Source organism: Geotrypetes seraphini, chromosome 3, assembly GCF_902459505.1.
Source record: "Geotrypetes seraphini chromosome 3, aGeoSer1.1, whole genome shotgun sequence".
NCBI lineage: Eukaryota > Metazoa > Chordata > Amphibia > Gymnophiona > Dermophiidae > Geotrypetes > Geotrypetes seraphini.
In genome coordinates this window covers 387,113,926-387,127,751 of record NC_047086.1, presented here as the reverse complement: position 1 = coordinate 387,127,751, position 13,826 = coordinate 387,113,926, and the positions used below count along the sequence as shown (strand labels likewise).

Genomic DNA, 13,826 nt, shown 5'->3' with positions numbered 1-13,826 from the left:
GAGATGTAGAGATTGAATAGAATGGGTGAAAGTGGAGATCCCTGCGGGACTCCGCATGGATTCGACCATGGGTTAGATTTCATATCGTTTATCTTAACTCTGTAGGTTCTTGTTTTAAGGAATCCTTGGAACCAGTTGTAAACCACCCCTGAGATCCCTATTGCATCAAGAATCTGGAGTAGTATGGTATGATCAACTAGATCGAAGGCGGCGGAAAGATCTAGTTGGATAATTAGGATCCTGTGTCCTTTACTGAGGTGTTGTCGGGCTATGTCCAGTAGTGTTGCTAGTAGTGTTTCCGTGCTGTGGTGAGATCTAAATCCTGATTGAGATGAGTGAAGTATATTGTGGTCAGCTAGGTAGTTGGTGAGGTATTGAGCCACAAGTCCTTCAATCAGCTTGACATATAATGGGATCGAAGTGATAGGTCTATAGTTGGTAGGTGTGTCTACTGGACCTTTTTGGTCTTTCAGTAAGGGTGTGATTATGATCTCTCCAAGATCTTGTGGAAATTGGCCTTCTATGAGAGTGCTTTGTATCCACTGCGTGAGGCTGGTTTTGAATTTATGGGAGGCATTTGTGAGTAGATACGATGGGCAGTAGTTCAAGTCGCATGAGGTGTGGCTGTATTTTTTATATAGTCGGTTCAAATCAGGCCATTGTAGAGTTGGGAAGGTGGTCCATGTTCTGTCTGCAGTTATGGCTTCTTCCATTGTGGGGGTTGTTATTAACTCGTCGAGTGTGGTAGTTAAGTTGTTGAAGGTTGTTCTGATTTTGATGATCTTGAGTTTGAAATGGTCTGCTAATTGGTGAGCTGTTGGTGTTTTATTGCCTTGAGTGGCAAGGAATGGGTTTGTGTCCGTAAGTTTTTTTACTAAGTTGAAGAGTGTTTTTGTGTCGGAGTTGTTTGTGCCAATTAGTTTAGTGTAGTATGTTTTGCGCTTTTCCTTAAGTTTGATATTATATAGTTTGATTTGGGTTCTCCATGCGGATTTGGTTTGGTCATTTCTCTTTTTTCTCCAAGATCTTTCAAGTTGCCTGCAATGCCTTTTTAGTAGGTGGAGTTCGGAGTCGAACCACTTGTCTGAGGGTCTGCAGGTTCTGTGTTTGGTTTTTTCTGGGGCTAGCTCGTTCAAGGTTGCTTCACTTAGGGTGCGCCAGTGGTTTATGAAGTCCGTAGGGTCAGTGGGGTCGATTGCAGGGTCCACTTTTTCCCAGAATGTGGCTGGTTCAATTTTCTGTCTAGATTTGAAGGTTGTTTTTTGGGGCATAGGTTTTATGTTATTTTGAGGCCAGTTGATTGTGAAGGTGTATTTGTGGTGGTCTGACCACAGAGAGGGATGCCAGGTACCATTGGTGATGTGAATATTTGGTGTGTGGAGGTTATGCGGCGTGAATGCTGCTATATCCAGTTGGTGGCCTTTTTCATGCGTGGGTTCCGGATTGAGGATCTGGTAGGATAAGGCGTCGAGGTATGAGAGTATTTCGTTTGCTTGTTTGGATGTGTGGTCTTCGAGGTGGAGATTGATGTCTCCTAGGAGCAAGTTGTATATGGAGGATAGAGAGTTCTGGAATAAGAATTCTTCGAGATCAAGTCTTGAGGTTTTCCATTTTCCTGGAGTGATGTAGCATAGCAGACAGTTCAAGGTGCCTGTAAGTGTGTTGTCGGAGAGTTGGCATGCAAGAAGGTCTAAGTGAGGGGTTGATTGTTTGTGTAGCACTTTTAGGTTGAGATTGTTTTTTACTAGAATCGCTAGTCCTCCCCCTCGTTTGTTTTCTCGACATACCATCTCTAGTTTGTAACCTTTGGGGCAGAATTCGGTTATGCATGGGTCTGAGTTGGATGTTAGCCAGGTTTCGGCTAGGAAGAGACAGCTTAGTTGTTCTTTGATTATCCAGTCTTTGATTAGATTTGCTTTTGGGCCTATTGATCTTATATTCATGTAGGCACAGGCTAATGAGGTGTGTTTTGTGTTGGAGTTAAGGTTGCAATTGAGGTAGAGGATATTTTTTGCTGGTGTTTGTTGTTGTTGTGTGGTGGTCTTGTGCTTTGGTGGAGGTCGTTTTCCCCAGACGGTGGGAATGTGTTCTTGGCTGGTCAGTGGGCAGGATGTTAGGGTTCTGGTGGTGTGGATTTTTCTGGGTGGGTGTGGTTGTCTGAAGGTTGTTGTCAGAATTGGGATGGGTGATAGGTGATATCCTGTGGTTTGCCAGTTTGAAATGAGTAGTGAGAGTATTAGGAGGGCAAGTATGATTTTGTATGCGTGATTTTCCATTTTGTTTGTGGGGTGGAAGATTCTTTGGATCTGGTATCTCTTTGGTTAGAGTTGTGGCATTGGTGTTGGTGGTTTTGAGTGTATTTTTTTTTTTTTTTGTAATAGTAATCAGGCACGGAAGAGGATGGAGAGAGATTCTAATCGCTCTCCTCTCTGGTGAGGTGATCGCCTATGTGTTTAGACTCTGGCTTGTGGTGGCGTAAGAGGAGTCTGGTCCCTCGCAGGTCGGGAGAGGGGCGGAGCAGGGCTCCCACGCTGCCTCTCCTCTGCTGGGCTCTGGGCTCTGTGGCAAAAGGCTGCGCTGCTGGGAAGAGGAGTCGGGTCCCTCGCAGGTCGGGGAGAGGGGCGGAGCAGGGCTCCCACGCTGCCTCTCCTCTGCTGGGCTCTGGGCTCTGTGGCAAAAGGCTGCGCTACTGGGAAGAGGAGTCGGGTCCCTCGCAGGTCGGGGAGAGGGGCGGAGCAGGGCTCCCACGCTGCCTCTCCTCTGCTGGGCTGTGAGAAAAAAGATGTCCGCGCTGCTGGGAGTGGAGTCGGGTCCCTCGCAGGTCGGGGAGAGGGGCGGAGCAGGGCTCCCACGCTGCCTCTCCTCTGCTGGGCTCTGGGCTCTGTGGCAAAAGGCTGCGCTGCTGGGAAGAGGAGTCGGGTCCCTCGCAGGTCGGGGAGAGGGGCGGAGCAGGGCTCCCACGCTGCCTCTCCTCTGCTGGGATATCTAGCAATGCCAAGTCAAGGCACCCTCTGATGCCTAGCGATGCCTACCTGAAAAGTAGGTGGGATTAGGGGCAGAGAATAGGCGTGGTTGACGTATAGGTGCTGGTATATTAGGCCAAGTAAAATCTGGCCTAATGTACCTATGCATACTTCTAGGACATCACTAGGCGGCGCCTAATTGAAAACTAGTGATTTGGGGGGGGCATTCCAGGGGCAGAGTCAGCGCTTGGCATATTAAGTGTCAATATTCAGCACTGGCTGAATATTTACCCCCATGTGGCTTAGATAATGGGCTGACTTGGGTATGATATTCCTGCAGTGTTGTGGAAATTTCCCTGTCATTCTTTGAACAGGTGAGTGAAATGCTTGACAGATTTTCCCACCGTAAGATTTTTTTTAAAATTTGCCTTTTTACTATGCACTGGTAAAATAGAGCCCCGGGTTTGGGATGGTTAACTGTCCTGTCCGTTTCCCCATCTGTCTGTGGTCACAGAACCTGGCCAAATAATTGTGCCTCCATGGAACTGTGAATAGATACACAGCTGCATATATACAGTCATTCATCATTCTACCTCGCTGCGCCATGTGCTTGGAACGAGCTGCCCGAATCCCTACGGTGGACTCCGTCTCTGGCTAGTGTTCAAGGCCCAGTTAAAAGCCCAACTCTTCGAGAGTGCTTTCGCCTGCTAACTCCTTTCACCTTGGGATCTGCATCCCTAACCCTATATGTCATATCTGTCTGTCCAAGTTAGATTGTAAGTTCTTCTGAGCAGGGACCGTCTATGAATGTCAAAATGTACAGCGCTGCGTACACCTTTTAGCGCTATATAAGTGATAAGTAGTAGTAGTTTAATAAATCCCTAAATTCATTGCTCATACTTTTTATTTTTTTTTTAAATTTTCTTAGGTCATTCAGAGAGAGCAATGCTTTATCACGAATTGGAAGATGGGATGTACTCAGTTACTCCATATTTCTTTGCAAAGGTATCTGATTTACCGTATATACATGAATATAAAACAATCTGAATATAAAATGGGGCTCACCATAAATTATAAGGGGGGGGGTTATGGTGAGATGTACACATGGTACTCTTTATGTGAAGTTCACAGCAGTGCCCTCTAAACTGCCCCACTGCTCTTTCGGCATGTCTATGTGGCAGTCTATTCCAATGCTGGCCTCTCCCACATCCTTAGATTACTCCGGAGCCGATCACCTCTTAACTTCATCCTATGCCCTCTCATTCCAGAGCTTCCTTTAAAATGAGTCTCTTTCATTTGAAAGGAAGCTCTGGAATGAGAGGACATAGGATGAAGTTAAGAGGTGATCGGCTCAGGAGTAATCTAAGGAAATACTGTACCTTTTTACAGAAAGGGTGGAAGATGCGTGGAACAGTCTCCCGGAAGAAGTGGTGGAGACAGAGACTGTGTCTGAATTCAAGAAAGTCTGGGATAATCACGAGGGATCTCTTAGAGAGAGGAAGAGATAATGGTTACTGCGGATGGGCAGACTGGATGGGCCATTTGGTCTTTATCTGCTGTCATGTTTCTCTGTTTCTATGTCTAGCTTTGGACATTTTCAACTTGGAGGTTTCAGTGGTTGAAAATGGGGAATAAAGTTAAGTGTCCTAAGGTTGGACGTTCTGATGGCCAACACATCCAAGTAGATGATTTTTGAAAAAAAAAAAAAATTTGGATGTTCAGTGGTTTCAAAAATGGACCTTTGTCCACCTCCAGATTTGGATATTTTGTGGGAAGCATCCAAGTTGGACTTAGACGTCCTTTTCGAAAATGACCCTCCACGCATGCAAGGGGCATGTACAGGGCCGGATTTAGATGAAAAGAGGCCCTAGGCTATTCCACTTATGAGGCCCTTTCACCTCCCATTTTTAAGTTTGTAAATTACATGAGAGATAATAAAATACATCATTACTGTGATATATATCAATATGTTAAATGAAACATGTTGTTATTGGTACTAACCTTTATAAAAAATGTGACACGGATAATAAATAAAAAAAAGTCGAGAACACTTATTTGGACATTTATTCTCAGCACCATATATAGTACTTGTAACAATAACTAATCAAACATAACACACATTGCCCCTTCCTATGTCCATAGTGCCCCCAGTGCATCCTTCCTCACCTCACCCCCCCTCCGATGCCCGCCTGCCTCCCATCCCCCTTCCATTGAACACCCCCCCATGCCATCCTGCCTGCCTGCCTTCCATTAAACCCCCCCACCCCCCCTCCGATGCCAGCCTGCCTGCCTCCCATCCCCCTTCCACTGGAACCCCTCACCCCACCCCCTCCCCCGATGCCAGTCTGGGCAGCCCTGTCCTGACGGATCCACGTTTTGCCTCTCTCCCTGCGGGGCTGGGCTTTGCCCAGCTGTTTCCGGACTGACGTCTTTCCCTCCACGATCCTCCTCCCAGGGCGAGAAAAGGAAAGGGAGAAGCTGAGTCGGCGCCCCGTTGCGGCCGGAGCTGGTTTCGATCCCGAAGCATAGAATTTCTCCTTATTTTCAGTTCAGTGTTTTAGTGTTCACTGTTTTTAGAATAGTGTAATTTTAATTTTGCTAACAATTTGAATGTAGGCCCCTCTTGATCTTGAGGCCCTAGGCTGAAGCCTAGATAGCCTATAGGAAAATCTGGCCCTGGGCATGTATATGCAGGTATCTAGATTTCAGAACTGCCTTTCACATGTATAAGTGCTGGCACTTATATGTGAAGGCTGCTGAATGACGGTGCTCTGTTTTTCTATGTTGACCTTTGCAAAATCATTGTTCCCACTTCTAATGGAAGCAAATATTCATGTGTTTGTCTGTGGCCTTCTACATAGTTACAGAATTCTCCAAGTTTAACAAAGCCTTTTGTAAAATACCAGAGGAATTGCAAATGCCTCGACCTGGATCTTTCAATTCCTCTCTTGCCGACTTTTGCAAAATTATTATTTTTTTTTTAACCAATACAATTGTAAATAAATGAAGGGCCTATAATGCATTGAAATTCAGTTGGCTGTGTCCCCTGAATTTTCAGGGGATTTGAGCAATTTATTTATTACAAGGATCCTAGTCAGTGATTTGTTTCCTGACAGATCCTAGGAGAGCTTCCTGAACACTGTGCCTTTGTCGTCATGTATGGCGTACCTATCTACTGGCTGGCAAACCTCATCCCTGAGCCAGAGCATTTCCTTTTAAACTTCTTGTTAGTCTGGCTTGTGGTGTACTGCAGCCGTACCATGGCCTTGTGGATAGCTGCCCTGCTGCCAACTCTGCAGTTGTCTTCCTTCATTGGAAATGCCTTTTTCAACTCCTTCTACTTGACCGGTGGCTTCATAATAAGTTTGGAGAACCTGTGGGCAGGTAAGACTGATGACAGAAACTGCACATACTCATAGATCAACCCTTCCGAAGCTTACTCAGGAATCTGAAAGTTACCTCATGAAGTGTGTGTGTGTGTTTGTGGAGTGGGGGTGAGGGTGGGGGGGGTGACTATTCTATTCTACAGCATTTATAGCCCGCACTAATCTCAAATTAGATTCTATGCAATGTCAATTGCTGTTAAAATACATTGTTTTTCATGCCTTACTTTTTTATTTTAATCTTTTTTAAAATTTATTTTACATTTTGTTCTTTTTTAAAAAAATAAATTTTGTATTTTCTTTTACCAGAAATAAAAAATAAATATTTTTCAGCCACTGTCCACTATCCATTGCAAGGGTAAGAAAACAAGGTCTACTAGATCCAACGTGGCAAGTAAAAAAGAAACAAATCCTATATAATAAAATCACACGGTCTTTATACAACATACTCCCGGGATACAAAAAGTGCTCCTCATGGCTGCGTGTCATCAGAAATGGCTGCGTCCGAGGCAAATCAACCAGCTGGTAAGTGACATGCAAATTACACCAAAACTGCAATAGAAATGTGCCTGGGTCCATTGCAGTTGGTGAAATGCGGCCACGGGCACTTTTTATATCCTGGGAGTACATCGAATAAAGACTCTGTGATTTTACAGTATTCTATATGGTCTGCTTCTTTTTCACTTGCCTCAGGATCCGTTGCTCCTTCGGAAGATGTGGCTCATGACCTCTGACCAAGAAGCATCACTCTGATGGCTAGAAAGAGAGAGAGGAGATGGGGGTAATATGAATTTAGAGAAGCCCCCCACTATTTGAAAATCAAGGTTATTAGTCAGGCTGCAATGGAGTTGATAGCCCAGATCAGCAGGAAAATTCTAGGGGACAATCCTCCTTTCCTCAACCCTACCCCCCCCCCCCCCAAAAAAAAAATACTATAATGCACTAATATTTTTGTATTTCTCTCCAGTTCCACGTGGGATTTCTGAAATATCTTTTCTCAGATGGGGCTTTGAAGGGCTGATGCAGGTCCAGTTTCGAGGACTCACATACAGTATACCATTTGGAAATTTCAGCATCCAGATCCCAGGAACACTTGTGAGTACAAATAGTTCCTTTCTTTAAATAAACTAGACAACTGTAATGGCCTTGGATTGGAATATATGGTCTGCAACATAAAAAAAACCCAAGAAGGAGGGACCATCAGGTAACTGGAATATGGTAGAAGATAAAATCAGTAACCTGATCTCTCACTATGCCACAAACAACCCCAATCTGGTAGTCATAGGAGACCTAAACCTACATTTAGAAATACAAGATGACCCAAAAGTGCATACCTTCCACTGCTTAATGGAACTACTAGAACTCACCACTCCTCCACAGGTCCCTTTTTACAAAGGAGGACAAAGTCTAAATTTCATTTCCCACTCAACAAATAGACCAAATCAAAATTGATTGACCATGTTGAATGGGAGACAGTTATCTGGTCAGGTCACCATATCTCCTGAACTTTTATCTAAAACTACCCTGAACAACGATAGACAACAAAAGAACAAAAAAAAAACCATTAAAAGATGTGTTAAAATTATCCCTGAGGAATTCTGGAAGGAAGTTACTAAAAAGCTAGAGCCAATGAGTGAAGACATAGGCGAAGGCATTAAAGCATGGCCAAATCTAGAAAGCACACTTCTAGATAGATTTGCACCAATAAAACCCAGAAAACTGAAATGGCAAAATAGCCCATGGTTCTCAGAGCAGCTAAATGTCATGAGGAAAGAAGTAAGGAGAGCGGATGGGATCTGGCGAAAAGAGCAAAAACTAAAACACTACATTAACTGGAGGAAAGAAATAAAAGAATACAAACCAGCAGTGACCAAAGCAAAAAAATCATACTATGATAAACTAATTGCCAAATCTAAAAACTCCTCCAAATTTCTCTTTAGCCAGAGGATGTGGTAAGAGCGGATAGCGTAACTGGTTTTAAGAAAGGTTTGGACAAGTTCCTGGAGGAAATGTCCATAGTCTGTTATTGAGAAAGACATGGGGAAGCCACTGCTTGCCCTGGATCGGTAGCATGGAATGTTGCTACTCCTTGGGATTCTAGAATCTTGCTACTCTTTGGGGTTCCGGAATCTTACTTACTCTGAGATAATGGAATGTTGCTATTCTTTGAGTTTTGGCCAGGTACTAGGGACCTGGATTGGCCACTATGAGAATGGGCTACTGGGCTTGATGGACCATTGGTCTGACCCAGTAAGGCTGTTCTTATGTTCTTATGATCTCTACCAAAGATATAACAGAAGATTGAGCCTCAGAACAACCCAACGCACACAATCTGGCACATTATGTTCATGAAAAAAATCAGAACCACGAGGAAATCATTTACACACGAGAATGAAGGGATTCCCACTGACAGATGCTGGTCAAAATTCATCCCAATCAATCCACAAGAGGTCTCAAGCTGGCTGAAGAGAATGTCCAACTAGTCTGTTAACTCAAGTGCCCCCTAAATTTCTGCTTTGGTTGATAAATCTAGTAAACTCATGCTTAGAAAATGAACTCGATCCACAAACGACACCCATACTTAAAGCTGCAAACCTCGATCTGATTAAAGTAGAACGTTTCGGGTTAGTAGCGGGGATTCCATGGTCTGTCAGACTACTAGAATTCTGTGTTAGTATACAACTAGATAAGTTCATAGGCCAAGGAGATGGATTCCACAAATCACAACATGGCTTCAGGGCAATGCACAACATAAAAACATAAGAAATGCCGCTGCTGGGTCAGACCAGTGGTCCATTGTGCCCAGCAGTCCACTCACGCGGCAGCCCTCAGGTCAAAGACCAGTGCTCTAAATGAGTCCAGCCTCACCTGCGTACATTCCAGTTTAGCAGGAATTGCCGCTGCTGGGTCAGACCAGTGGTCCATCCTGCCCAGCAGTCCGCTCACGCGGTGACCCCAAGGTCAAGACCAGTGCTCCAAATGAGTTCAGTCTCACCAGTTTAGCAGGAACTTGTCCAACTTTGTCTTGAAACCCTGGAGGGTGTTTTCCCCTATAACAGACTCCGGAAGAGCGTTCCAGCTTTCCACTACTCTCTGGGTGAAGAAGAATTTCCTTACGTTTGTACAGAATCTATCCCCTTTTAACTTCAGAGGGTGCCCTCTCGTTCTCCCTACCTTGGAGAGGATGAACAGTCTGTCTTTCTCTACTTAGTCTATTCCCTTCAGTATTTTGAACATTTCGATCAAATCCCCTCTCAGTCTCCTTTTCTCAAGGGAGAAGAGGCCCAGTTTCTCCAATCTCTCACTGTACGGCAACTCCTCCAGCCCCTTAACCATTTTAGTCGCTTTTCTCTGGACCCTTTTGAGTAGTACCATGTCCTTTTTCATGTACGGCGACCAGTGCTGGATACAGTATTCCAGGTGAGGGCGTACCGGTACAGCGGAATGATAACCCTCTTCGATCTGTTCGTGATCCCCTTCTTAATCATTCCTAGCATTCTGTTCGCCCTTTTTGCCGCCGCCGCGCATTGTGCAGACGGCTTCATTGACTTATCGATCAGACCTCCCAACTCCCAAGGGCTCCTTTTATAAAGGTGCGTTAGGGCCTTAACGCGCGGAATAGTGCGCGCTAAAATGCCCCGCACGCTAGCCGCTACCGCCTCCTCTTGAGCAGGTGGTAGTTTTTCAGTTAGCGCAGGCTAATCCGGTGCGTACGCTAAAAACGCTAGCGCACCTTTGTAAAAGGAGCCTCAAATCCCTATTACTTGAACTAACATCTGAAGAAAAGATATCAACTCAGCAAAGGCAAGCAATGTATACTACAGCAATTTGACGTCTCGGCAGCATTTGAAGCAGTAGACCACTCCCTCTTACTTCTCAAATTAAATTAACTTGGAAATACATGGTGTGGTACTACAATGGTTCTTTCAATTCTTACAAAATAGAATCTATGAAGTTTGGAAGGATGACAAGAAATCCCAGCATTGGAAGGCCAGCCGTGGTGTTCCACGAGGCTCTTCACTATCCCCTGCAAGGTTTAATATCTATTTGAGAGCTTAGGGAAATAATCTGCCCTTGACTCAAGACTACATCCTATCTTATGCAGATGGAATTTTCATTCTTTGTACAACCAAAGAATCCTTCGATAATACCCTACATCACTTGAAGAACACTATCGATGACTTAAGTGAATGGACGATGAGAAACTTCACCAAACCAAACAAATCAAAGACAAAACTATTATGGTTCGGAGACTATAACTCTCTACCTAGCATAGAACTAGAACTATCTGCAGGCGAGAGACTAATGATAAGAAATTCCTCCAAAGTACTAGGAGTTGCACTAGTCAAACCTAACCTTCAACACACTTATTACCTCTTTGGTGAAAAAATTCTTTATGATGAGACAACTAATGACAATAAGATCAGTCCTAACCCAGGCCAGTTTCAGGACATTAGCACAATCTGTGTTAATACCATATTGTGGCATTACGGAAAAATAACTCAAAAGACTACAACTGCTACAAAACACAGCCGCCAGACTAATTTTCAGAATGAATCGGTACGAGAGGGCAAGTCAGCTATTAGAACAACCACACTGGCTGCCGATGAAAAAGCGACTCCAATTCAAGATAGCTTACATGGTTCACAAAGCGATCTAAGGAGAAAACTCGAATGGACTAACTTCTGTTATCAAAGTCCCATGCTCCTTCTTCAATTCACAAGTATCGCAACGTTTCAAATTATCCTTCCCATCACCACAACAAATTCGACGGAAGAAGATGTTTGAGGCTACCTTTGAATACCAAGAACAAACTGTCAACAGTCCTAAGACAACCCACCACTTATCTTGACTTTCTGAAGAAACTAAAGACATACCTCTTCTCTCTATAGCCAACCTCCTATCTTTCACCTCTTCCCTTTAACAACCATAAGATCTGACTTAAAAATGTTACTTGAAGAACTAGATTCAATTCTTATCGTAAATCGCATAGATTCCTTGTAGAGAACTGTGGGATATAAGACTCTGCATGCAATGGTATGAGTATGGTGTTCTGTGCCAACTTGTGTCAGATTTTTAAATATAGTTAGAAGGAGATTGTTCCCTTATTTCAGGGGTGTCCAATGTCGGTCCTCGAGGGCCGCAGTCCAGTCGGATTTTCAGGATTTCCCCAATGAATATACATGAGGTCTATTTGCATGCACTGCTTTCATTGTATGCTAATAGATCTCATGCATATTCATTGGGGAAATCCTGAAAACCCGACTGGATTGCGGCCCTCGAGGACCGCCATTGGACACCCCTGCCTTATTTTAAACCAGGAGGAACTAGGCCAGGGGTAGGGAACTCCGGTCCTCAAGAGCCGTATTCCAGTCGGGTTTTCAGGATTTCCCCAATGAATATGCATGAGATCTATGTGCATGCACTGCTTTCAATGCATATTCATTGGGGAAATCCTGAAAACCCGACTGGAATACGGCTTTTGAGGACCGGAGTTCCCTACCCCTGAACTAGGCAATTAGGATAGTAAATTGAATAGATATGACTTTAAATACCATGACTAGAAATTAGGGGCCCACTTGTGGCCAGGGGAAGGCCACCCAGCACCATTTTGTACTTCAGAGACTGGGGGAGGGGAGAGGAGCATTGGTACCCCCAGTATAGGTTAGATGTCGGTGAATGAAGTAGTTTGGAAGAGATGGTACCTGGGTTTAGGTAATAAGCAGCATAGGGTGCCAAATACTGAGGCAAATAGGAGCCAGCCTTAAACAAGAGCAACAGGAGCAGCCGCACAAGGTCCTCTAGGGGTCCTACCCCAGCATGTCCCGCCCTCTGAATCCCCTACCTTAAAGTGTGAGTTTCTCTGTAGAGGAGTCAGAGAAATGGCAGTGATTTGCACAGAGCCATCTGCTGCCGACCCTGGAACCTGTTCTCTGCTGTGTCCTGCCCTCGTCTTATGTAAATTCCTGCTTTCTGCAAGGACGGGACTCATCAGAGAGCAGGTTCCAGGGTCGCCAGCAGATGCCGCTGCCCTGAGTTCTCTATGGAGAAATGTATGTTTGGAGAAGGGAGATATGGAGACCCACTAGACCACTAGAGGGCTCCCCAAACTGGTCTTCACAGTGCTCCACAATTAATAATGCTGAAGAGGAGCCTGATTCTACTCGTAGTTGCTTGAAGATTGTGCTCCGTCATCTGCGAGATCAACCTCCCCTGCGTAACACTTTCTTGTCCTGCCTAATTGTGCCCACATCTTAAATCCAGCCCTGCTCTAGGTCTGATTGTGTGAAATCTTATTTTGTAGTTCAGCTGAGCTGCCACCCCTTGGGATGTTTTATTCTTGAGTTGTAGGTAGGTATTTTTGTTTGGGAAGGGGAAAGGATCAGTGTCATGTCAGTGGTACGAAGTTTCTAAAACTAATTTTTTTGACAAATGTATTAAAGGTGAACATTTGGCATTAAAACTGCATTTAATACCTACAGGAAACGTAATTAATGAACATAAAAACATAAGAGTTGCCATACTGGTACAGACCAAAGGTCCATCAAGACCAGTATCCTGTTTCCAACAGTTGCTCCAGGCCCTAAGTACCTAGCTAGATCCCAAGTAGTAAAACAGATTTTATGCTGCTTGTCCCAGGAATAAGCAGTGGATTTTCCTAAGCCATCTCAATAATGGCCTTTGGACTGCTCCTTTAGGAAATTATCCAAGTCTTTTTTAAACCCCGCTAAGCTAACTGATTTCACCAGTTATTCCAGAGTTTAAATACACGTTGTATGAAGAAATATTTTCTACGGTTTGTTTTAAATCTACTACTTAGTAGCTTCATCGCATGCCCCCTATTCCTAGTATTTTTGGAAAGAGTAAACAAGCGATTCACATCTACCTTTTCCACTCCACCAGAAAATAATAATTATTACGCAATGAGCACATTTGACCGAAACGCTGACTGTTTTATGATGCTTGTTTGTTTGCAGGTGCTGAGCGATATGGGCTTGAATTCCGAACCTCTGTACGCTTGTTACCTTGTTCTTCTTGGCATCAGCGCTGGCTTTATGTTTTTGTACTTCTTGTCGCTAAAGTTCATTAAGCAAAAATCAGGTCAAGACTGGTAAAAGAGGACTAACAGCCCCCCATTTGTTCTGTTGTCCAAACACGTGCCCTAAGAAACGTATTCTGTGTTTCCAACACAAATGTCTTAGAGCGTTCTTAGTACATGGACCTTAGAGTGAGCTGAGCTGGAGGGATTTTGAGACTGGATCTTCCTAGGGGTCCATGGACTACACCTTCTGTTCCAGGCGCTCTAATTGTTATTATTACACGCCTACAAGTCCTAGAATTAAAGGTGTTTGTTCAGTCTTGGAGGGATACAAACCCTTTATTATTTAATTGTTGCCTAAGCATTAAGGGCTGAATTCAATAAATGACAATAAACTTTGGTGTGCTGACAGTAGGGAAACTGCCAGTTTGGGGGTGGGGG

The 13,826-nt window shown here is 44.2% G+C and overlaps 1 protein-coding gene across 1 annotated transcript in view; it reads left to right on the top strand.

Moving 5' to 3' along the window:
* The window catches only part of ABCG8 (ATP binding cassette subfamily G member 8), a 60,571-nt gene extending 47,110 nt beyond the window's left edge, over nt 1-13,461 (top strand). Inside the window, exons 10-13 of the mRNA XM_033937671.1 lie at nt 3,892-3,968; nt 6,080-6,347; nt 7,314-7,441; nt 13,324-13,461. Of these exons, the coding sequence (XP_033793562.1) occupies nt 3,892-3,968; nt 6,080-6,347; nt 7,314-7,441; nt 13,324-13,461 (611 nt within the window). The remainder of the gene's footprint in view (nt 1-3,891; nt 3,969-6,079; nt 6,348-7,313; nt 7,442-13,323) is intronic.
* The last annotated feature ends 365 nt before the right edge of the window (nt 13,462-13,826 follow it).